The sequence below is a fragment of the Thalassophryne amazonica genome, chromosome 22, assembly GCF_902500255.1.
Source record: "Thalassophryne amazonica chromosome 22, fThaAma1.1, whole genome shotgun sequence".
NCBI lineage: Eukaryota > Metazoa > Chordata > Actinopteri > Batrachoidiformes > Batrachoididae > Thalassophryne > Thalassophryne amazonica.
This window is the reverse complement of record NC_047124.1, coordinates 26799630-26826647: the sequence shown is the minus strand read 5'-3', so window position 1 is coordinate 26826647 and position 27018 is coordinate 26799630. Positions and strand designations below refer to the sequence as shown.

At 39.5% G+C, this 27018-nt stretch overlaps 1 protein-coding gene across 1 annotated transcript; it reads right to left on the bottom strand.

Annotated features, from left to right (window-relative positions):
* LOC117504490 (zinc finger protein 37-like) lies at positions 1–26398 on the bottom strand. Its single transcript, XM_034163951.1, has 3 exons — positions 26254–26398; positions 20378–21925; positions 1–2484 (listed from the first exon to the last, which is right to left on the bottom strand). The coding sequence occupies exons 2-3, from the start codon at positions 21921–21923 to the stop codon at positions 1493–1495; spliced, it is 2538 nt and encodes an 845-aa protein (XP_034019842.1). The 5' UTR covers positions 21924–21925; positions 26254–26398; the 3' UTR covers positions 1–1492.
* Positions 26399–27018: the final 620 nt, after the last annotated feature.

The window sequence follows — 27018 nt, the reverse complement described above, 5'->3', positions numbered from 1 at the left end:
GAATTACAGACATTTATTACACAGCAGCACCCCATAACTAAGAAACTAAATGCAAGGATTATTTTCAATACACATTAACTTTCACAACCATTTTTCATTAAACAAATCAGGCGATGGATACATGTACAAGTCACTAAACAATGTCTTTTATTTACATCACCCAAAAAGAAATAGTATTGTACAATATGGTAAAGCTGTCTGGAGTAGGCAGTTCTGAAAAATTGAATGCAAGAAATATACTAGTGTGGGAAGCCATCAAGACACCTCTGATGTTACAGGAGTCTGAGATTGTGATTGGAGAAACTGAACAGTTCAGCTTTTGTCTGTATGTCATGATGTAGTGTAACTGGAGAAAAAATTTATTTAAAAAACAAAAATCATGAAATTTCAGCTAATTTTCCAGACAACACATGGGAGAATTGAGCCCAGAATCAAACCTCATTCATAACATTTTCTTGTATGAAAATCCTTCTCTGATCTAAAATGGACAGCATTTATATAACGCTTTTCCATCTGCATCAGACGCTCAAAGCGCTTTACAATTATGCCTCACATTCACCCCGATGTCAGGGTGCTGCCATACAAGGCCTCACTACACACCGGGAGCAATAAACCATAAGCAGTGCACATCAACGTTTCATGACATAATAGTAATTGTCATAGCCATAGAAACCTTACTCATTCAGAGTTGTGGCAGAAAATTGTGCCAATAAAATACATAAATAATGACATTTCTAAATACTAATTCATATATTTTATGCAAAGTACAGACTGTAATACCTGTCAAAAACCAGCACTAACATGGCCCTTTACATTTTAAAACTTGACAAGAAACCCCCAAAAACCTGAGAATGAGAGAGAAGATCCCAACATGGAGCTGTGAGCTTTCCTCAATCATGTATTTAAATTTAAGAGGAGCAATAAAAAAAAAAAAACGCGGATGGGGAGTGGGGCAAAAAACTCTGCAGTGATATGTTCATCATTCTTCAATAAAGTCTAAAATGTCCTATGGACGAGGGAAAAGGGGCATTTGAATAGTGGCGTGTGGACATGCTTGACCAACTTCAATATTTTGTCAACATTAGCTTGATTTTGCACACAGAAAAATCATAAAACATACTCTGTACAGATTTAAAATCATTGTTGGCAGCGCTGCTATTTGGCAAACATGCCATCCATGAAATCTTACTAATTCACATAAGATGTCAACTTTTGTAATCTGTTGCTTCATTTCCTGCTGCTGGTGACAATTAATAAAATGAAAGCAGCACAGAAGAAATGTTTTGCAGCACAAACATTCCACAAATTAATTAGACCATTTTTCTTAGATTAATAGAAAACTAGGGGCCCCAAATTCACCCAGGTCTTGTCAACTTTGCAATAGACTGACAACTTGGAGTGAAACATGTTTAGTAGTCGACCACATTCTGAAATGACTGGAAGTCAGACCTTACTGAAAAAGACCATGACTGGACAAGTTACCTTTGTAGGTCTATGAGCTAACTGTTTTTTGTCTTGGGTGACTTCTTAAGTGTCTAGTGAAACCACTACGACTTCGATACGTTTTACCACACTGAGAACAGCTAAATGGTTTCTCTCCCGTGTGAATTCTCACGTGCGTGTTCAGGCTGCTCTTTTGTGTAAATGCTTCACCACACTCCGTACAGCTAAATGGTTTTTCTCCTGTGTGAGTTCTCGTGTGCATTTTTAGACTATTCTTATGTCTAAACCTTTCACCACACTCAGAACACTCAAATGGTTTCTCATCTGAATGAATTCTCATGTGTGATTTCAGACCAGCTTTTTGTGTAAAGCCGTCACCACACTGAGGACACTCGAATGGTTTCTCTCCTGTATGAATTCTAATGTGTGTGATTAGGAGGACTTTCTTTAAAAACTGTTTGCCACACTCAAAGCAGCGAAAGGGTTTCTTCTTTTCTTGAATGCTCTTGGCTTGCTTTGAGCAGTCTACATGGTCCAAAGTTTTTCCACATTCAGAACCTGTAAACTGTTTATTGGCCAATTCACGTCTGCCATCATAGCTTACAACTGACTGAGCTTCCGTGTTCTGCGGCCATTCACAACTGTCATCAGTATCTGTCTCAAAAAAGTCAGAACTTCTACCATCAGTATCTGGTTGTAAACGGCCGCACTGATTGGAATTGCTGGCTAGTTGTGGTGCTTTACAATCATCTTCATTAGGTTCTGTTTTCAGTGTTTTGTGTTGAGCCAAGTCACTGCCTACAAGTTCAGAGTCCGTGTTCTTGTCTTCATTTTCACTTTTCACACAGACAACAGTAAAAGGAAACTTAGTGATATCATCCTCCCCCGACACATGAACCTGCTTTCCATCTTGATTTATCCGGAATTCCTCCTGTTCCTCTTTAATGTTTGGTGGCTCCGAGTCCTCTTGGTCTGGACTTGGACTCCAATCTTCTTGTTTAAGGAAGATGTCTTCTTTAATTACCAATGGCTGTTGCATGTCTGCAAGGAATTACTTAAATTAATAATAAATTTGCGAAAAACATAAAGCAACAAAATGGCATATGTGGCTGACCACATGCTAGAGGAGTGACAAAAAGGAAAGATTTGGTTCAATTTTGAAATTTGAGCAAGTATGACATCTAGTGGCAGAAAAAATTATCACCTTTAAAGTTTGAAACTGTTCTTACATTCATAGATTTTATGATAAAATGTTGCAGATTTTAGTGTGTGTGTGTTTCAGGAAGATCCAAAGCCGATTTCAAAAATACATAAACATTTCGCCCCAAAAATATTGGCTGACATGAGCCTTTCGTAAGCATTGGTAGCTGCATTGTTTTCGTCAAAATGAAAACTTATTTTCCAAATAAGCAATGCATAAAAACACTTTGGCTGTTAGAAATCTTGTCATCACAGCATTTGTCCAGCAGACAAATGGTGGAATTGCTTATAATGCTGCGAATCATAACTGGGAGCCCATCACCCCTTGGTTATATTACCAACAAGAGATGGAAGCAAAGTGACCAGCTGCCATTCATTTTCAGTCAGATTAGGCATTTTATAGCTACAACAAAGAAGTGGTTGCTAACTTGGTATGCTGATAGTTCAATTGGGGGGTTAGAACATAAGTCTTTTTTCATGCAAATGCTGAGCAATGTGACACCATGACTGCTAATTCTAATGAAGGCAGTGTGAGGTATGTTGGTTGGTTGGTTATTGGATACATTTATTTACAATAAAGTTCATTTTTAAACTGTAAAGCATTCAGCCTATTTTACACCTCTTTGTTATAACAGTTTGATAACGAAATGTTAAGAATCATTGCCATTATGTGCGCCGTGTATTGGCAGATCCATCAGTACCATCAATTTTTTACTCCCAAATATTAGTATCAGCCACCCAAAATTTATATCGTTCAGGCTCTAATTATTTTAGATATTTTAAAATGAATAATTGAGTACTTCATAAAAATGCTTAAATATAAGGTTGAATGATTGTTGGTCGAATTTAAGGTCATTATTTATGGGTAGCTAACCAAAAGATGAATTAATTAATCAGAAAACAACTGATCAATAATTAAAAAATCTGTGCATTAAATGATTTATCAAAAATATAATGAATACATTAATTTGCAAAAAATGTAACTCCTAGATGGAGCCATTGCATCTAGCAAGAGTCCTGGAACCACCAGGACCCTTAAGAGGTCAACCTTTATTCTCCTTCAAATTTTGATCCAGGATCAAGGCTGATGGAACAGATTCTGTGAAAAAGCATCAGGAGTGTGACTGTTAAATTATTAAAATTCTTGAACTGGGTCTACACAATATATTTTAAACAGAGCGATTTTTAGTCCAACTGAAAAGCAATCCTGTCCAAATTTCTTCACAGTCGGCTAAAATTCAGCTCTCCTGAGATTCCAAATTCAGGAGGAGGTAGAAAATAGAATTTTTTAAATAACTTTTCACCCATTTTATAAAAGGAAAGAAAACAGAATTCTGACTGGACACTGTGGCAAACACTTCTGTCTGCAGCAACGAGCCACTTCTGTCTCACTGCAAACAGGAAAGGAATGAAGCTAAATGTCTGCATATTTTCAAACAGATATCAGTGAATCTGGCACACAACTAGAACATACTGGAAAGACCATAATACAGTGCACCGGCTTGCGCACCCCAGGTTGTGTATATCTTAAGGTGTGAGCTACACGAAACAAAAAGCAGACATGATAGTCTTGACTGCTTTTTCATTTATAGTTCTGGAAATTATGAAAATATATTTCACAATTTCCTTGACAGACCAGTGTCATGATATCTGAACCCGGGGAAATATATGATGGATGAACCCGCAGGTACAAATACTATGATACTTGGATCACGCCATGAGAAAAGCATCAATATTTGTTAATTTCTTTAAACAACTTTAAATGCTATTAAGTTACAAGCAATGCAGCATGTTTATTACTCATTTTTTAAAAGTTATTCTACAATGGAATAAGAAAACTTGGGGTTAGGGTAAGTATGAAACTGATTAATGTAAGTTGACCCTCAAAGGTAAAAAAATTAGATAATCACAAAAATGGGTAATGAAGAACTGACATCTATATTAAGAACCACAGAGTGTTCTTGTTCAGTCTCTTAAAAGTGCTGTATGATTGCGCTAAAAGTATCAAACTTGTGCTGTTTCCTCAGTGTCAAGATATTTTTTTGTGCATCTTGATCATTGTATTTTTCATTTTATGGTTTCAACTTATGTATTGTACGAGGTCTGTGAGAAAAGTATCGGACCTTTTTATTTTTTTCAAAAACCATATGGATTTGAATCATTGCATCAGACAAGCTTGAACCTTCGTGTGCATGCGTGAGTTTTTTCACGCCTGTCGGTTGCTTCATTCGCCTGTGAGCAGTGGTCCACCCCTCTTGTTGGATTTTTATTGCAAATAAATGTCTGAACGACGCGGCACAAAACCACCTCCGTGTTGGTCTCACAGGACGGCTTTCAGATGGATTCCGGTTGCTTTTCAGTCGTGTGATTATCCGATTGTGATTGTGCATGAGCTGGACATGCCCGAACATGTCCTGGAAGGCTTCATCACGGCGTTGCTTTGCGCCATGTGGCAGGACATGTTGGGGCATGTCCAGCTCATGCACAATCGGATAATCACATGACTAAAAAGCAACCGGAATCCATCTGAAATCCACCTGAAAGCCGTCCTGTGAGACCAACACTGAGGTGGTTTTGTGCCGCGTATTGAACGGCTCCGTGGCGCGTCCCTCCGCTTTTCTTTCCATGAAAAAAACTCCTGTAACGGTGGAATGTGCCGAAAAAGTGCTGATGTCCACGTCTCCTGCCTTTTTGTGAAAGTCAGACGAGGTCCCGGATCAACAAAGCCTTCACGTTGGAAATGATCTGGTTGTCGATCGGCGCCGGGAGTGCGCCACGCTCTCAGCAGTTGTGGGCCGTCCTTAAAGCGGCAGCAACACTCCTTAATCTGTATAATCCCCATAAAATCGTCCCTGAAAGCCATATTAATTTTTTGAACGGTGTCCACCTGGAGGTCTCTCACAGTTTCTGGAAAACAACTGATGCAGCAAAGCTCCAAATCGTTCAGACATTTATTCGCAATAAAAATCCGATGAGAGGGGTGGACCACTGCTCACACAAAGCCTGCTCACAGGCGAATGACGCAACCGACAGGTGTGAAAAAACTCACGCATGCGCACGAAGGTTCAAGCTTGTCTGATGCAATAACACGTAATTCAAATCCATATGGTTTTTGAAAAAAATAAAAAAGGTCTGATACTTTTCTCACAGACCTCGTATTGACTTAGAACAGTGGTAGCCATGAAGGGCCAAGTTGGTGCAGATTTTCCTTGCTACTAATCACCTTAGCAGCTAATTTCACAGAGGATCAGGTTTTTAAGTTTATTGTCAGACTATGTCTGACAATGTGACCAAGGTAAGTGGTTTCAAGCACTGAACCATGATGTCAGTGTATCTGTGACAGGTGAGGTCGAGTACTGACATATTACTGGGGAGATGATGTCAAAAATGATCTTGCAATATATTAAAATTTCATCATAAAACTGTAACCAAAGACAATACTTAATTCTTTCAGTTTTTCCCTTTATCAGGAGATCCAACATGGATCTGCATGTTGATTTGGCACAACCTTTAATCCAGTCCATCTTAATGCCAGAACTCCATAATACATGGAGAATGGGGACAGGTGGTCTTGATCCAGGAACCTTCTGCTCTGGAAACAAGTGCACAAACCACCACGCCGCCAACTCATAGTAGCAATAACAATAACTATATTTAGGTTACATTTTCCAACCATACATAAAGTGAATCCCAAAATAAAATACAATTAAGAGTTTTAAATCTCCCTGAAAATATGTAAAGAGCTGAATTTCAATATATTGTGGCTCATTTGTTGTATGGGCAACACACACATCTTCAACTGCTTAATCCAATTAAGCGGTCGCGGGGGTTGGAGCCTATCCCAGCAGTCATAGAAAGCGAGGCGGGGTACACCGTGAACAGGACACCAGTCACAGGGACACATATAGACAAACAAACACATTCGCCAATGGACAATTTAAAGTTTCAGATCCACCTAACATGCATGTCTTTGGATGTGGGAGGAAGCCAGAGCACCCAGAGAGAACACACGCAAACACAGGGAGAACACAGGTGGGAAACAAACCCATGACCTTCTCGCTATACACACACACACAATGATTCGCAATACACTGAAATTCAGCTCTTTCCATGTTATTTCGAATATTTAAAACTCTTTATTCAATTTTACTTTGGGATGCACTTTGCATATATGTTTAGTCCCTACACAGGAACTATGCCAAATCTGCGTAATTTTCCAGCGTACTCCATATGCATCACAAAGAAACTGTAAGCAAGTCCAGTGGGAAAGGGGCTTAAGCACATGTGAGAGATGTGAAAGGGTCTGGAAACGCCATGTTATGCTGCCTGTAACATCATTCAGCATGACCGGTGGTATTCTTTTTGTATCCATCTATAGCTATCTACAATAGTACTACTTCCTATTCTTAGGGTCATCAGACAATGACCCTAAGCACACAACCAAGATATCAAAGGATTGGTTTCGGGATAACTCTGTAAATGTCCTTGAGTGGCCCAGCCAGAGCCCAGACCAGAATCCGATTGAACATCTCTGGAGAGATCTGAAAATGCCTGTGCACCAAACCTCCCCATCCAACCTGATGGAGCTTGAGGGGTGCTGCAAAGAGGAATGGACAAAACTGCCCAAAGGTAGGTGCACCAAGCTTATGGCATCATATTCTAGAAGAATTGAGGCTGGAACTGTTGCCAAAAGTGCATCAAGAAAGTATTAAGAAAAGGTTGTGAATATTTATGTACATGTGATTTCTCAAAAAAAAAATATATATATATTTTTTTTTTATAAATTTGCAAAAAATAAAACAAAACCCCTTTTTATGTTATTATGGGGTGTTGTGAATAGAATTTTGAGGAGAAAAATTAATTTACTCCATTTTGGAATAAGGCTGTAACATAAGAAAATGTGGAAAAAGTGAAGCATTGTGAATACTTTCCGAATAGACTGTGTGTGTGTGTGTGTGTATATATATATATACACATACACACACACACACACACACAACAAAAATATAAACGCAACACTTTTGGTTTTGCTCTCATTTTGTATGAGATGAACTCAAAGATCTAAAACTTTTTCCACATACACAATATCACCATTTCCCTCAAATACTGTTCACAAACCAGTCTAAATCTGTGATAGTGAGCACTTCTCCTTTGCTGAGATAATCCATCCCACCTCACAGGTGTGCCATATCAAGATGCTGATTAGACACCATGATTAGTGCACAGGTGTGCCTTAGACTGCCCACAATAAAAGGCCACTCTGAAAGGTGCAGTTTTATCACACAGCACAATGCCACAGATGTCGCAAGAATTGAGGGAGCGTGCAATTGGCATGCTGACAGCAGGAATGTCAACCAGAGCTGTTGCTCGTGTATTGAATGTTTATTTCTCTACCATAAGCCGTCTCCAAAGGCGTTTCAGAGAATTTGGCAGTACATCCAACCAGCCACACAACCGCAGACCACGTGTAACCACACCAGCCCAGGACCTCCACATCCAGCATGTTCACCTCCAAGATCGTCTGAGACCAGCTACTCGGACAGCTGCTGAAACAATCGGTTTGCATAACCAAAGAATTTCTGCACAAACTGTCAGAAACCGTCTCAGGGAAGCTCATCTGCATGCTCGTCGTCCTCATCGGGGTCTCGGCCTGACTCCAGTTCGTCATCGTAACCGACTTGAGTGGGCAAATGCTCACATTCGCTGGCGTTTGGCACGTTGGAGAGGTGTTCTCTTCACGGATGAATCCCGGTTTACACTGTTCAGGGCAGATGGCAGACAGCGTGTGTGGCATCGTGTGGGTGAGCGGTTTTCTGATGTCAATGTTGTGGATCGAGTGGCCCGTGGTGGCGGTGGGGTTATGGTATGGGCAGGCATCTGTTATGGACGAAGAACACAGGTGCATTTTATTGATGGCATTTTGAATGCACAGAGATACCGTGACGAGATCCTGAGGCCCATTGTTGTGCCATACATCCAAGAACATCACCTCATGTTGCAGCAGGATAATGCACGGCCCCATGTTGCAAGGATCTGTACACAATTCTTGGAAGCTGAAAATGTCCCAGTTCTTGCATGGCCGGCATACTCACCGGACATGTCACCCATTGAGCATGTTTGGGATGCTCTGGACCGGCGTATACGACGGCGTGTACCAGTTCCTGCCAATATCCAGCAACTTCGCACAGCCATTGAAGAGGAGTGGACCAACATTCCACAGGCCACAATTGACAAACCTGATCAACTCTATGCGAAGGAGATGTGTTGCACTGCATGAGGCAAATGGTGGTCACACCAGATACTGACTGGTATCCCCCCCCCAATAAAACTGCACCTTTCAGAGTGGCCTTTTATTGTGGGTAGTCTAAGGCACACCTGTGCACTAATCATGGTGTCTAATCAGCATCTTGATATGGCACACCTGTGAGGTGGGATGGATTATCTCAGCAAAGGAGAAGTACTCACTATCACAGATTTAGACTGGTTTGTGAACAATATTTGAAGGAAATGGTGATATTGTGTATGTGGAAAAAGTTTTAGATCTTTGAGTTCATCTCATACAAAATGAGAGCAAAACCAAAAGTGTAATTCAAAAGCTTCAAGTGCATGAACATAAACAAAAACAGAACTTTAGACGGTTAAAAAGCATTAGTAGTATTTTACCTGTCTTTGTAGGAACAAGCTTTGGACAGTGTGCAGTGCAGTGAGTGCACCCTACTCTGCTTCTTTGTCGGAGTTCAAGCAGCCAAAATATCTACACTTTTGACCGCTGGGCTGTGTCCATTCGAGCGTCTTCTTCTGTAACACTATCGCTCGAGTTTTTGTTCATATTTTGAGTCATCAGAATCTTTTATTTCTCTCCGGCGGGCACAAAAGCAACAGCACAAACATTAGCATGTGCGCTGCTGCTGCTACCCTTAGCATAGTGTAACAACCTAAACCGCTGGAAATTATTCCTGCCACGATTGGTTTGACGCGGCGCTATTCCCACTTTCATTGGCTGTTGATGTTGTCTGTCAAAAAAAAAAACAAAAAAAAAAACGGCGGAATTAATTCTATTGATTGTGGCTTGTGTTTTTATTAAGGAAAAGTTATTTCGGGATAGTTATCTTTCCAGTTTTATCACTCAGCTCTAGAAATGAGATCATGACCTCTCTGTTATGGTTAAGAGTCACTGCACGAACAGATTAGTGAGCTGTGGAAACAGTCAGTGACCATTGACATTATATATACGCAGACGCCTCATTGACTGTCGCAGTGGCGCGGCCGCCATCTTGGATGGGTCCCTATTGCACCCCCAGTGCATTTATTTGTACTACGGAAGGTGTATCCCCAACTACAATAATCCGTAACTCCCCGAATTTTTACCCGATTTTCCCACGGTTTGGTTTGTTAGAAACAGCAGAGACGCAGTTATGATACAGGATGCTGTCACAAATTAAAAATAGGTACTTTCATGCTGAATGACTGTCTTATGCTTTGTAACAGACATATGGTATGACATATACATAAATGTAAGTATAAATTAATTAATTTATAATTTAGTAAAGAAACAAGTTTGGATTGTTCATTTGAATTTATTTCTCACTCTCTCTCACACACACACACACACACACACACACACACACACACACACACACACACACACACACACACACACACACACACACACACACACATCACTTTAATTTCCTCTGCTTTGCTCACCAGGTTTTGTTACAAAGATGAAAATTTTTTTTCAAGACCAGTAAAAGAAAGCAATATAATTCCAGGTCATTCCAGGGTCTTTAACTAAATCGTTAGACTTGCAACTGGGGCTGGGGAGCTAAAACCCTTGAAAAATGACTGTTTTGCACAGCTTCTTGCGTGTGCTGGCACTCTGTAACTCTAGTGTAGTTAATTTTGTGATGTGATACAACCTTAGTTTGTGAAATACAGACATCACAAATTACAGAAACATGAAATGATGGTTTTCAATTCCAAATTGGGTTTCTGTAATGTGCTCCTCGAGTAAGAACACATCCTCTGAACCAATCTCCGCCTGAACTAAATGGTTGGTGACACACACTGACACCATGTTCTCTTTGCGTGTTTTGGCAAATCACATACTCTGCTGTTCTGACCACCGTTACTGTTCCCTCTGAGGGGTTCATCAGCACACTTTTTTTTTTTTTTTTTTAAGTTCAAGCAGGTGGTAATTCTAGTTAAAGGATGAGGGTACAGCAGCTGTGACAAAGCTTGCATGGCACACCTCACAGGACAGTTTTTTTCAGAATGTTTCTCACAGCAAACCCTGAAATGTAGACAAGGGCATTTTCCACAAGACCATCAAAGCAGGTGGGCAGGTAACTGTGGTCACATATGACAGAGACTGTAAACAACATAAAATTCAAGGTTGTAATATATATTTATTTTACCTGACTGGAAGTCAAGCCTTTCTGTCAACTCCTCACTTATAAGGTTCTTTTTCTTCAGATCTTCCAGAAGACCCTACATTTTTCTTTGGTCTCCGTTCTCGGCCCTTTGCACATAGCGTCGATTCACTGAGTCTGGTCTTCAGACAAGCAGGAGAATTGGGCAATGCATAGAAGTGGTCCTAGTAGAAAGAAGAATGAAAATATTTTCAGTGATGTTTGGTGCTCAGCACTGTATATGTGCAGGCACACACTCTTAATTCTATACCCATAATATCACTGCCCGCACCATGAGTATGAGAAAGAGAGAAAGGGTGCATGTGTGTGTCAGTGGAAGGGGTGTGTATGTGTTCACTTCATGTGTGTATTTATTTATGTATAACATGTAAAAATTGCATAAGTAAGTGTGTCTGTAAAAAGTTCCAGAAAGCAAGGGAGAGATTTTGATCCGGCCAGAGCCATGAAGCTCACAGCTGTACGGGACATATCAAATACTCACATCATTGGGCTAAGGTTCAGTTTCAGGGAAATTCTGAGAAATGTCCACTGGTAGGCTCTCTTCAGCTTTTCTTGAAGTTATTGAAGTCCTTGTTACTACAGGCTAAAATATAAGAACATAGCCTAATACTTAAAAACAACTTAAGAAACATTTGAAAAGGTTTTAGTGTACTGTATACACACTATATCACTATTTACTTTTGTTTTACATATGAGTAATAGACATCTCTGTTAGCATGTAGAGTAAAAATACATCTACTCTTTGGAGATGCGATGGGAAGCTGAAGACAGATGAGATCGTACCAGCTCTAAGCCTGACAATGTGACCCATCCTGTCAAAACTATCAGGCTTAAAGTGCTCACTACAAAGCTTTGATGACTCAGTCGCAACAAAACCCTCCTGTCTTATAACAACTTGCCATTGCCTCATCAAGCCTGTATCACTGGGAAACCTTTAAAAAGAAAAAAACAAACAAAAAACAGCAAGAGTAGTAACTGTGTTTACATCCACCTATTTTAATGCACATTTTGATTTTGCGCTTCAAACAATCTGAGTGGAAACACCCTTAATGCACATGAACTTGAAGTATCACATCAATTTTTGTTGCTCAAGGAGGTGGAAAATTTTTCGATAAAGATAAATGCGCTTTAATGCTGCAGAAACAAGTAAATGAACTTATGTGAATAAATGTTGACATTTAGTAACCATGTCACTTTTGCTCCCCACGCCACAAGACAATCGAAAAATTGTGGCAGGTACAGGTTCTGACACCGAAGCAGATGTCAACAAGAATAATATACAATATATTACTAATAACGTACATGGCTGGTATTACGACTCTTTCCAGACCATAGAACTGGAAGATTATTCGCTCAAAGTTTTCCATTCTCTCTTTTGCCACTTTCTTCCCTCTTAGCCACCAGCTTTCCTGTTTGCTTGTTTTGTTTATACCAGAGTTTTATTGTGAGATAGTGAAGGGCTCACTGGCAATCTTTACAATTGGGTAGCAAGCTAAATGCTTAGAGATCAACTCCAGCAATGTTAGTTAGCAAAATAATCTATTAGGTTTCATTTATTGCATCTTCACGTGCTTAAAAATTTGCTTACACACAAGTATTGTTTGTTATGATGACATTAGAAATGGTAAAATAACCCATATTATCTTGCTTGTGAAAAGTAATCCAACACGATCTGGTTTCTGTACTGCGTCGGTTATTGCAACCGTAAGCAGCACACTCTCCATTGACTCTGGTGCCAGCCTATTGTGAAGAGACCCATCCAATATGGCGCCGACGCTGGATTACATAGCAGGAAGTCATGAGGCATCTATGACAGCATGGAAATATAGACTGGAATGGACATGCGCGCCTCAATCTATTAGCGTTGTTCAGGACAGGAAGGCGCCATTACTAAGGGTGGAGATGTGTCGCTCATCAGTTAAACAGACCGCTTTTTTTGCATTAGCGCCGCTATTTCCTAACTGATTTTAATGAATGTAGGCTTGTTTTAAAGCCATTTGAAAGCTCTTTCCAATGAACCTATGCATGTGTGAGTGGGAAAAAAAACAATTATGTAAAATGCAGAAATTTGGGGAAATTATGACAAACTGTGCTGTTTTTCTCACGCTATTGTTGCTATTTGTTAACAGACCTTAATAAACGTAGGCTTGTTTTAAAGCCCTTTAATTGCTCTTTCTAATGAACCCATACATGCTGGGTAGAAAAAATGTTTTATGTAACGTGTGGATATTTGGGGACTTTACTGTGTTTTTTTTTCCTGTCATCATAATTCTCGATGGATTTTTATAAATGAAGCCTTGCAAGTTGTATTCAAGCTGATTAAAAGCTCGGATAAAAAAAAATCCTTATGTATTAAAATATAAATGTGAAGTATGCCTTGCCATTGTGGTCATTTATGTTGCTGCTTTTTCCACTGTAATATTACTGCTAGTCTTTTAATGACAACAACATATATATATATGATTTTTACTAGCATTTTATTACAAGTAGATATAAAGCCATTCACCATCCCTGGTTCTCGAGACGAGGCACCTAAGTGACTCTACTCTTTTCTACTCTCCTATTTTACTCTTCCTTTTTAGATATACCTTTATATACTAGCAATAGTTCCACCTTACAATTGGAATATAATATATACCTTACTGAATTTTCATATCATATTAAACAACTGCAAGTATATATATATATATATTTTTTTTTACATTTTTGTTCGTATGCATGTGAATGTAGCTTAATGAAAAGAACTTATGGCGTTGAGTTATAGTGTCAGTATATCGATATTAAATTCAGACATAACTTTAAAATAGCCACTTGTTTTACATAATTACATTAAGGCTATTGTACAGTTCATTTTAGTATTCGAGAATGTTTTTGTAGTTGGTGCAGTTGATGGTGAAGCACTGGCTGCCTTTTTTCGCCTCATTTCGCTTCTGTTTAATTGGCTCAAGGTCTCTCTCCACCCTTAGTAATGGCTGCCGTGCGGCACGCCGCTAATCACGTGACGACCATTCCAGTCTCTATTTCCATGTATGACAGTGTATCAACCCAAACCGCTGGTAATTATTCCTACCACGATTGGTTTGACGCGGCGCTATTCCCACTTTCATTGGCTGTTGATGTTGTCTGTCAAATAAAACCTGGAATAAAGGCCCTTTTCCACTACAATGTAGTTCTATCAATCGTGGCTTGTGTTTTTAATGAGGAAAAGTTATTTTGGGTAGTTATCTTTACAGTTTTATCACCCAGCTCTAGACATGAGCTCCTGACCTCTGTGTTATCAAACTGTCTGTGACGAGGCGTATAATAAACACGCCCCTTTATGCTAACTGTCCTCCTTTATCCTGGGGAATAATTCTTTTTACAACCTTGTTTTTACACTCAATAAAGATGATAGCACTAAATTCTTTCTTTAAAACAATTCCTTTTGATTTGGTGGGGAACCAAGGCCAACATATCTTTACATTTAGCAGCAGTTAGCCGCTGTTTCAACATCCTGCACAGCTGTCGGCGTTCACGGATAAATTAAACAAAAAATGACTTACCTTCATCCACTGGTTCTTCTCGCAGTTTTTGTTGGTCTTGAGCTTTTTAAGAAACAGAGCAAAACTCTGCTAAGTGAAATTTGATGAGTTCCAAGGAGAGTTTCCAGCTCGGTAGCTTCTGAAGCTAACAGGAAACCACTCATCTGTTTTGTTTTTTAAGAGGAAGACATCCGGCCTTAAAGTTGATTACTGCCACCTCCTGGCTGGAGTGGGGGTAGCAGACTGAAAGGACAAAAAGTATAAAAAAAATAAAGAAAAAAAATATTCTCGCTTATTCCCGGTAAACACTGTAATTATGTAACTTGCACAAAATAATCATTTATTTTGATTTGTGGCCCTCCATCCGACTTTTGTCTCATTTCAGGTTGAACTATGTAGTAACTTAATATGACTGGGAAGCTGCACACAGGATGTTTTAAGACTCAGGTCCTCGGTATGCACTGGTGTCACGTTGTGCTGCATTAACCACACCACAGAACTACTAATCCATTCCCGTTGATCAACCTGCTGTACCAGAAGAATCCTCTTCTACTTCTCCATTTGCTGGCGTCTAAACACTGAGGCACCCGCATGCTGAATCATGACCAAAGAAATGCTCCACATGACCAAAAATGTCATAGTATTATCTCCCCAATTTGACACAAAGCCTTTCCAGAGGGGCACAATGATCGAAGAGAGAGATTGACAAGACCGATGACCAAAGACAGCTTGCTGTTGGCATAGATCAGTGGTGGGTAACCTGTTCCAGAAAGGGCCAAGAGGGTGCAGGTTTTCTTTGCAGCCACTGACTCCACCAGGTGATTTCATTGATTAATATCACTTTGAGCAGGTGGAATCAGTTAATCAGTAATTTTAATATGGTGCTTAGCACTGCGTGTGTGCAGCCACACATTCTTAATTCTATACCCATAATATCAATATCATGGTGGGGCTATATTATGATATAGCCCCACCATGATATTGCTTCTACCTGTACACCAAAAAACAGGAGATCTCAATAATTAGCATAATCACCTGTCCAAACTAATTACAGTCAGCTGGAGCAAATATATGGTTGGACTTTTACTTTCTGAAACTGAAGTTTTCCATCTCTGCATCTATTTGGTTTATGCCTGTTAATCCTGGTCTCAGGCCAAGATGACAGCAGCTGTTGTGCTTCAAAACAGACAGGAAGCAAGAGAGGGTTTTTCAAGATTGCTATGTTTCCCTAAGACCTCTAATCTGTGATATTTTTGTCAGATTTTGATTGACAAAAATCTTTGAATCATATTAACCAGGTACCATGATGAATGACATTTTACGGTGTACAGTCTCCTCCAAAAGTATTGGAAAACTTTTTAATTTGTTTATGCCATTTCAAATACAAAAATGACCAAAAAAAAATCTAAAATTATCTTCCTTAAACTCAAACTGAAAGCAAATCTCTACAACTTGATATAAATTAATTAAAAATATAAAAACCAAGATGTTGGGTTGCATAAGAAATTCAATGCTTTGGTATAATACCTGAAAATAATCAGTTTTATTGCCAGTTTTCATAAACGTCAAGGGATGGATACATGAACATTTCCAAGTCACTGAATATGTTTTGTATTTTATTTACATCAATTATGAAGAAATAAAAACAGTATGGCACTCTATGGTAAATTGGTATGGTGTACACTTCTCAAAAACTGAGTGACTGTGCAAGAAGAAGAGTGAGGAAAGCCACCAAGACACTCAGATAACCCTGAATGTGACTGGGAAAAAAAATTGTGCATGTTTTGCATTTTGTATCCCCAGTTATACAGCTTCATGATGAAGTGGAGCAGAGAAGGATTTTCTTTCACCAACACGTCAAATCTAGGCTTGTATCTTAGATGTGCCTTCTGGCAACTTGCAGCTGAACGTTCAAGTCTTCTTTTAAGAAATTCCTCCTCTATTCCACTTCATCATGAAGGTGTATAACTGGTGATACAAAATGCAACATTTGCACTGTGTACAATTTCTCCAATCACAGCCACAGAAGCCCATAAATTCTTCTGGATTGTCTGGATGTTTTGCTGGCTTTCCTCACTCTTCTCCTTCTTGCAAAGGCACCTTCTGGCAAATTGTAGCAGAACTTTCAGATCTTCTAAGAAAATCCTTGTTTGTGAAAAACCTGGAGCCCACAATTTTTCATATATCGTTATGAATTTTTATTGAAGATTCATATCGTGATAGGCAAGAACTGATTAAATTTTCAAGGTCATAGGTCAAAGTCAGGAAAAATCTTGGAAAAATCTTTAATACTGAATGAATTTTAAAACATTCATAACACTGACAAAAAAAGATCAGTCGGAAACCAAGTGCCAAAAAGCAATGACAAATTGTGCAGCAGAGATAACCAATGTTCTATGAAAATTATCTGAAAAAGAATTAAGAAACTGAAAAAGTTGGGAAAAAAAAACAAAAAACCCTGACACACACACAAATTATTCACCCTGTTCCCAGGGTGAATAAAAAGTCTGTCGGTCACAGAGCTTTCTCCTACCGTGCCCCAGCTCTGTGGAACGATCTCCCAGCACACATTCGGCAGTCGGATACTGTGGAGATTTTTAAGTCACGTTTAAAGACTCATTTGTTTTCGCTGTTTTATCATTAGTATTATGAAGTATTTTTATTCTTGTATTCTTTTATGGTTGTTTTTTTTTTTATTATTATTGTTTTAAATTTTTTTGATTGTTTTTTGAGTGAAGCGCCTTGAGATGATTTTATCATGAATTGGCGCTATATAAATTAATAAATTTGAATGTGAAAAAAAAAAACTTTGATTCAAGTGCATGAACTAAATGCATAAATGCATACATTTGATCTAACTTAATTTCTGAAAAGTCACTTCTAACAGGACTTTGACTTTTAAATTTTTTCCAAGGTAAAATTTTGTGGCATTGGAAACTAGTGTTGGCAGAGGTTTGTGCTCTATGAGCACAGGGCTCTAGTTGATTATTGTCATCCAGTGATAAGCGATACTGTGTGTGTGTGTGTGTGTGCGCGCGCGTGCGTGAGTGAGAGAGAACGGAAGTTTGTATAAATAGACTATTTTCCTCCAAATATCCAGTGGCTTTGCATCTCCATAAATTCGCCCTAATTTTCCCACAACACACCAGTTTTGGCACAAAAATCAGCGTGCATCCACAAAGAATAAAACAATTTTCACAGAAAAACAGAAACTGTTCTTTGTGGATGTAGGATGAAACTATGCACGCAAGAAGTCGCCCTATTTCAAAATGCAAAGCCACTGGTTACAGCCAGTTGCCAGTTTATTAGGTACACCTCGTGGTAAATCCTCCTCATGAAGAAGTGAAGTTACATCCTTTTAAAAACCTGGACATCTTCTCTGGCTGGCGATCTGCGTGTGAGGAGCTATAGTGGACCTGGACATGTTATTTTGCTGGTGATCCTTGTGTGAGGACTTCTAGTTATACTAATTTTTTTTGTGGAAAAAATCCCCATGCGGGAAATGTAAAAAATAAATAAAATAAATAAATATCCATCTCTTGGACAACTTCACCATGCACCACCATGGTGGTGTAAATAAGGGCATGAAAGACAGTATTTACACCGCCGGGGTAACACGCCTTTATTTACACCAATGTGGTGCAAATAAGAATGCAATTGGGTATCATTCACACCACCGTGGTGTAAACAGGAAGTTGGCATTGCCTTATTTGCACCACCGTGGTGGTATTTCACCACCGTGGTGCATATAAGGTTGCAATGTGGCATTATTTACACTGTCGTGGTGTATATAAGGCTATAACATGCTGTTATTTACACCGATGCGGTGTAAATAACAGCATGTGATGAGGGCATTGGTCTCCAGAACGACATGCCCTCATCGCAACTGAAACTTCAGGTCAAGAACTGAACTCATCAGCCACCTGAGAGCTCACAACTTACAAAATTACATCTGGACTACAAAAACCATCATCCTCGACGATCTCCAGACGTATCAACTTTTTTTCTTCATTAAACAAGTTGTCCATCACCTGCAGTCCATCCAAAATGCTGCTCCCAGGCTACTCTCTAGGTCAAACAGACGTACTCATATCACCCCTCTGCTTTGTTCCCTACACTGGCTTCCTGTGCTGTACAGGATCCAGTTCAAAATTCTTACCATTACCTTTTGGGCACTACACAGTCAGGCCACTGCATACCTTAAAGACTGAATGCATCTCCACATTCCTGCTCGCTCCCTTTGGTTTCTCAACCAGAAACTGCTTCCCAACCTGTGGGTACAGAGCTTTTATGGCTGGTGCTCCTAAATTGTGGAATGCTCCACCTGCACACCTCAGCTACAAGCATTTGGATAACCTTGTATTTTTACTTTCTTGTTTTTAATTTTATCTAATTTAATTGAATTTTACTTTTACTTGAAGCTTTATTTTCAATTTAATTTTTATATTTATAATTATATAAAATGAAGGGGTGGTGGCCAAGTGGTTAGTGCACTTGGTTTCAGTGCGGAAGGTTCCTGGTTCAAACCCCACCCCTGCCACATTTCTCCATGTAATGTGAAGTTGTGTCAGGAAGGGCATTCAGTGTAAAATTTGTGCCAATTCAATATGCAGCTCCATCTCAGATTTGCTGTGGTGAACCCGAGTGGAAACAAGGAAGCAGCTGAAGGGACTTACGATAATCACATAAAATGCAGTTTTAAGCTATTACTTGTAATTTTATGTAAAGCACTTTGTGACTGTGTCTATAAAAAGTGCTACAGAAATAAAGTACTTACTTACAAACTACTCTAACGCTGACATTACAGGTGTCTGGGACTGTGACTGGAGAAACTGGACAGTGCAACACTCATTGGTTTGCTTGTTGATGGCATACAAGAGGATTTTATTTAAAACAAACAAAACAAAGAACATGAAATTTCAGCTAGTTTTCCAGACAGTGTATGGGAAACTTGAGCCCAGATTTGACAGTTTTTTTTCTATGAAAATCCTTCTCTACTGCATTCAACCATTAAGCAATACCTACAGATGAAAGATACAAAAGTGACATGTTTCAGTTTGTCCAGTCACAGCCACAGAAACCTATAACTCCTTCAGAGTTGTCTGGGTAGCTAGGTGGCTTCCCTCAGTCTCCTTTTTGTCACTCAGTTTTTGAGAACTTTACCTACACCATATAGTACCATACTGTTTCTATTTCTTCATGATTGATTTAAATAACAGCCAAGACAGTGACTGAACAAAACCTGTGTTGCATGAAATTGCAACAATAAACTATGCATGCAATGTCTTTTCTAAATTAAAGATTAAAATTCTAAATTAAAAGTGTATGCAAAATGTAAAGCTAGACTGCATATATGCGTGTGTGAGAATTTTAATGGTGGCACCATTGAATGCTTTCAATATTTCATCAACAACAATTTTGTTTGATTTTGCACAAATGGCAACATCTCATTAAACATACTCTATTTAAAATCATCACAGGCAGCGCTGCTACTTGGCAAACATATAAGATGTAAACTTTTGTTATCGGTCACGTTGTCTCCTGCTGCCAGTAGCAGTAAGGTGGACTGATTATATGGGGACAGCACCTCAATACAAATGTGAATCATAAGCTTTTAAACAAAAACAGATGACAAAAACAACAAAAAGGAGCACAAAGGAACAACAAAAGCAGCGTTCAGATTCAAACGTTCAGTTCGACCACATTCTGTAATGACTGGAAATCAGACCTTACTGACACCCTCAAAAAGGCCATGAGTGGACAAGTAACGTTTGTAGGTCTATGAGCTAAACAGTTTCTGTCTTGGGTGACTTCTTAAGTGTTTTGTCAGACCACTGTTACTTCGATATGTTTTACCACACTGAGAACATCTAAATGGTTTTTCTCCTGTGTGAATTCTCACATGGGTGTTTAGGCTGCTCTTTTGTGTAAATGTTTCACTACACTCTGGACAACTAAATGGTTTCTCTCCTGTATGAATTCTCGTGTGCATTTTTAGACTGCTCTTATGTCTAAATCTTTCACCACAGTCACAACACTCAAATGGTTTCTCTCCTGAATGAATTCTCATGTGTGATTTCAGACCAGCCTTTTCTGTAAAGCTCTCACCGCACTCACAACACTCAAATGGTTTCTCTCCTGTATGAATTCTCATATGTGCATTCAGATGGCACTTATCTCCAAAATTTTCACTGCAATGAGAACAGCTAAACGGTTTTTCTCCTGTATGACTTCTCATGTGTGTATCCAGTCGGGTCTTTTTTCCAAATTTTTCACCACACTGAGAACAGACAAATGGTTTTTCTCCAGTATGTGTTCTCATGTGTGTAATCAGCGTGTTCTTGAGTGTAAATGTTTCACCACACTGCGAACAGCCAAATGGTTTCTCTCCCGTATGAATTCTCATGTGTGCATTCAGATTACCCTTGTGTCCAAATCTCATATCACACTCAGAACAGCCAAATGGTTTCTCTCCTGTATGAATTTTCATGTGGTTGTTGAGATTGTGCTTTCCTCCAAACCGCTTGCCACATTCAGTGCAAGCAAATGGTTTCTCTCCCGTATGAGTTTTCATGTGTGTGTTCAGCCGGCCTTTCTGTACAAACTGTCTGCCACACTCAATGCAGCTGAACGGTTTCTCTCCTGTGTGATTTTTCATGTGTGCTCTCAAAGTACTCTTATATCCAAATCTTTTGTCACACTCCCGGCAACTAAATGGTTTCTTATTTTCTTGACTGGGCTTGAGTTGCTCTGAGGAGTTTACATGGTCCAAAGTTTTTCCACATTCAGAACCTGGAAACTGTTCCATAGTCATTTCACATCTGCTATGACCTGTGCTTTTTAGACAGTTTACACCTAATTGAAGTTCCTTGTTCTGCAGCCATTCACAACTGTCATCAGTATCTGTCTCAGAAAAGTCAGAACTTCTGCCATCAGTATCTGGTTGTAAACGGCTGCACTGATTAGAGTTGCTGGCTAGTTGTGGTCCTTCACAATCCTCTTCATTAGGTTCTGTTTTCAATGTTTGGAGTTCAACTGAGTCACCGTCTCGAAGCTCCACCTCTGTATTCTCATCACTTTGGCATTGATGAACCTGTGATAACTGTGGTTTTTCTTCATATTCACTTTTCACAGGGACAGCAGTAAAAGGAAACTTGGTGAAATCATCCTTGCCCAACCCATGAACCTGCTTTCCCTCTCGATTTATCCCGAGTTCCTCCTGTTCCACTTTAATGTTTGTAGGCTTAGAGTCCTCTTGGTCCTGACTTGGACTCCAATCCTCCTGCTTAGGTAGGATGTCTTCTTTAATCACCAACGGCTGTTGCATGTCTGTAAAGAATTAATAAATGAGAAAATCCTTCATTAAAAGAGAATGTAAAGCAGCAAAATGAGGTGTGAGGCAGACTACATGCCAGAGGAGTGACAGAAGAAGAAAGCTTTGGTTTGATTCTGAAATTTATGAAAGTCTGACATCTAGTGGCAGGAGAAAAAAAATGATGGCACCTTTAAAGGTATACAGCCACTAAACCTTTTAAGATTTAAGGCATAAAACAACCATAAAAACAACCACAATCACAACATCAGTAGTTGGTCTCTCTGGCTGCTAATCCAACACAGCAGAAAACACTGCAAAACTGCTGCGTTTTTGGATAATCTGTTTCTCATATATTTTGTAAAAGCTATCGATAAACACTTTCAGATAACACCTCTGAAGTAAAGAACAAGACTCTTTCTCACAGATGTCAGCATGCACATTATGTGTGTGTGCATCACCCGCTGTCAAAGATAACTTCCAGTCTTTTCAAACGCTCATGCATGTGCACACGCACGCCCTCCTGTAAACGGCATTAAAAAGAAAATATTCATTATGGAATTCCCCCCCAGATAAATATGTTCTCTTCATTAAAAGGAGCTGTAATTTTACAAGATGTTTCTAAAATAAACCAAATTATAATGCTTGGATTTCAGCAGAAACTAGATTTTGCCAGTTCAGTGAAATCTGGGTGGCCCCATAGAGGCTTTGCAGACATGTGACCTGGCCACTTCCAGGCCACTCCCCATCACCACGCTGTCGAGCAAGTGCAGGGCTTCCAAGATTATTTACGCTGAAGTACTGCGGTACAAAGAGAAAATTGCAGTTTTGGGGGCGCTTGTACACACTGTTATCACCACACATGCAAGTATACTCAGAACTTATGTTAATCGAGGATTGCAGACTTGCATATTTATAATAGTATTTAGTACTGAGCGTTGAATACACTGCTGTGTGAGTGTGAAAAAAATGAGCAGAGTCTGTTTTTTTGTGGTCCCGTCATGTATGGCTTCCTTCACAAAATGAGTAATGTTTTTGTGGCGCGTATTTTTATTTATTTATTTATTTTATTTCAGTATTTCTAACCCTACCCTTTGTGATGTTATTCATCATTAACTTTATTGAATGCTCTGTGCTGCTGTGTGTTTGTGGATAAAAATCCAGGTCACTCGTTTTTTTCTTTTTGTGGTCCCATGGCTTCCTTAACAAAAGGAGTAATGTTTTAGTGGCACATTTTTTCAAAACCTACCATTTCTAACCCTAGCCATGGTGTAATAGCAGAGAAAAAAAAGGAGGAAAGAGGAGTTGAGATGGCTTGTTTTCACAGGCAAGTGTATTGTGACCGGCTAAACTTGACCTGCAGCTGTGGGTGGTTCTGCCCTGCACGTGACCTGTGACGTCACGTGTAAAGTTTCTATAGCTTTAAAATTTGAAATGGCTCCTTCATTCATAGATTTCATGTTAAAATGTCACAGATTTTATTTGGTCCAAAGCAGAGTCCAATAATTTCAACATCTTCCTTCCCCCATATTTCTTCCATTTTATATCCAAATTAGTCCCTGACAGACATAGCGGTTGACCGATAATTTGGCCGACATGAGCCTTTCATGAACATAACTGTATCTGCATTATTTTTTGCAGAAATTCATATTTTTATTTCCTCAAATAAACAACGTAGGCAAAACACAAGCTGTCAGAAATGGTGTCAATATAAAGTTTTCCAGTAAAAGGTGCTATGACAGCATTTCCTACAATGCTGCAAAGCATGGCTGCCCCCCCCCCCCCCATATCACTATTGGTATCTTCTTCTGCCTGCTTCACCTGCTCCCATTAGGGGTCACCACAGAAGATCAATCGTTTCCATCTCACCCTGTCTTCTGTAACTCCTCTGTCACATCTGCATGTCCTCCCTCACCACATCCATAAACCTCCTCTTTGGCCTAGCTCTTCTCCTCCTGCAAGGTGGCTCCATCCTCAGCATCCTTCTCCCTATATACCCTGAGTCCCTCCACTGCATATATCCAAACCATCTCAATCTCGCCTCTCTGACTTGTCTCCAAACCATCCCACCTGAGTTGTCCCTCTGTTATGTTCATTCCTAATCCTGTCCATTCTTGTCACTCCCAAAAAGTCATAACATCTTCAGCTCTGCCTCTTATCTTTTTGTTAGTGCCACCGTCTCTAAGCCGTACAACAAAGCTGGTCTCACTACTGTCTTGTAAACTTTCCCCTTCACTCGTGCAGATATTATTTGGTCACAAATCACTCCTGCCACCTTTCTCCACCCTGCCTGCACTCTCTTCCACACTCTCCATTACTTTGGACAGCTGACCCCAAGTATTTAAACTCATCTACTTTCACCACTTCTACTTCTTGTAACCGCACTATTCCACTGGGCTACCTCTCATTTACATGTATGTACTCAGTCTTGCTTCTACTGACTTTCATTCCCCTTCTCTCCAGAGCATATCTTCACCTTCCCAGGCTAGACTCAACCTGGTCTCTAATCTCATTATGGTTTGGTTATGGTTTTAATTCACAGAAAAACAAAGAATTCTAAAGAATGTTTTTTTTTTTTTTTTTTTTTTTACTTAAAACTATTTTACTTACAAGTTATTTAATGTAAGAAACGTATTTATCTTCAAAATGTACAGTAATCAGAAATTAATCTTGAAGTAAAAAACACATTTATAAAGATTTTCTTTAGAAAACTGCTGTGTATAAATTAGCAGCTCTGATGCTCCTATGACAGATTCCTATACTCTTCCGTGGCCTGATACCGCATTTCTTTTGGCTTTAAAGTAAGGCTGTAACAAAGATTAAAAAAAACAAAAAACTATGGCTTTAATTCACAAAATCTGGCGCTCAAAATGCAGGCAAAACTGTTTCAGAGGGTTATAAATTTAAAAATCTTCCAGGGGAGGATGCCCCGGTCTCCCCTACATTACTCGCGCCTGTAGCACTCGCTGCGCGGCATGCTAGAGCAGCAAGTTCACGCTACAGGAAGACTGCTTCACCAGTGCTCGCTGCGTGGCTATGGGAAAAGTTCTCCTGTAGCGACTGCAGGAGAGCTTTCTCCTATAGCGTGCTGCGCAGCAAGCGCTGGAGGAAAAGTTCTCCCCAGTCCACACCAGCGAACGTTCATGCTCTGTCCCAAAGGAAAGGCAAGTTATGAGGGGGAATAAACAAAAACCTATAGTGTGACATGGCGGACGATTCTCTTCTCTTTCCTGTAACAACAGACAAGAGTCCTGGTAGTGACCTTAATCAGCAGAAAAGTGAGCCACGATTGACATCTTTAAATGGCTTTTGGAGGCTGATGAAAAAAAAGATAATTTCTCTAAGTTGATTGTGGACCCGCTGGTTGTGATTTAGAAGCAGCGGGCCCACAATCAACATAAAGAAATGATCATTTTCCTGTTGCACACCCTTGGAAACAGTGTGCAGCGTAATTTTTTTTTTCAGGCAGCAGTATAACGGGCATTATGCTGTTATAATGTCCCCATGTCTATTAAATTGTTAAACAATAATGTTTAAAATTGGAATTATGCAATATTTATGGGGTTTCTCCTGACTCCTGTCATGTTAATTTGTTATGGATGTGGTTGTGTTTTTATCTGTATTGTTTGTTTTCTCTTTTCTTGTAAGGCACCTAGCATGAGTCCAAGACAAATTTCCCTGAGGGGACAATAAAGTGTATCGTATCGTATAACCCTGGCAAGAACCCTGCATTAACTGTATGATGGTTTATTTAATCTAATCTCAATCTGACCTAAATCTTTCTCTCTCTCACTGGTTGTCAATGGATGATACTATGCTAATAATAACACACAACAAAACTCTCTTCCTCTCAAAAAACCCATTAAGGTATTGTCTGTTTATAAGCACTATGAGAGTGACAACTCCCACCTTGAATCCAAATCGGTACGACACGTCGCCATTACGAGTGTGACGCATCGAAATATCTTGCAGCGGCACTTCTGCTTTGAAAGATCGATACTGTGTCGAACCGTCTGCTTCGAGCATAACATCACTACTGGAAGCTGTCAGCGACGAGCAGGAGGCGCATAGACACGCCCCTTTAGGTTCATTGGCTCTGGCAGCTGTCAGTGACGAGCGGGAGGCGCATAGACACGCCCCTTTAAGTAAACTGTCCTCATTTGTCCAAGGGAAAATAATAATTGCTTTACCCTTTAGTAAAGATGGTAGCACTCAGTTCACGCTTTTATTTTCTTTTTGGTACTCTGTTGTCCCCCAGAACTACTCATATATCTTTTCATTAGCAGCAGTTAGCCGCAGCCCAGCTGTCGGCATTAACGGATTAAATAAACAAAAAGTAACTAACCTTCATCTATTTGGTGGTTCTTCTTCTTGTAGTTTTGTGGTCTGGAGCTTTGTAAGAAACAGCGCAGAACTTTGCCAAGTGAAATTTGATGCGTTCCAAAGAGTGTTTCCAGCTCGGCATCAGTAGCTACCGAAGCTAACAGGAAAACGCTTCTTCTTCTTGTCGAGTGTATTGGCGGTTTTCAAACCATCACGGTGCATTACCGCCACCAAGTGTTTGGGTGTGGTGGAGCATTAATTCGTATGATAACTTCTTCCCTGCTTTTCCATCTCTCCTTGATACGACATGCCGCTGAATTTTATGTAAAAACCGACTCTTAGATTCTCTGTCCCATAGCTTTTGTCGTGCTTTGTTAATTTCTGTCTTGACGATTGTTTTGACGTCAGATTTACTAAGTGGAATCTGTATTTCTGATTTCAGAGCTGCTTTTGCCAGCTGATCTGCAAAGTTGTCCTCGATTTCACAATGAGATTGAACCCACATGAAACATACTGAAATAGTCTGTTGTAGTTTAAATAAGCTTTTGTTAATATATACCTTAAAATACATATGCTATATAATATTATTGATTCCAAATACTCTAACCAATGTTAATATTTTTACATTCCTGCAAAGGTTACGTGAGGTCAGAAATGACGGCCAGCAAGTTTGCACTGGGTCAATATATTCCCGATATCTGCACAGTGACTCACTGTGTAGATATTTATCTGAACCAAAAACACATCTTGTAAAAGCTTGTGTCTTTCATTATCTTTTTGTGTGAAA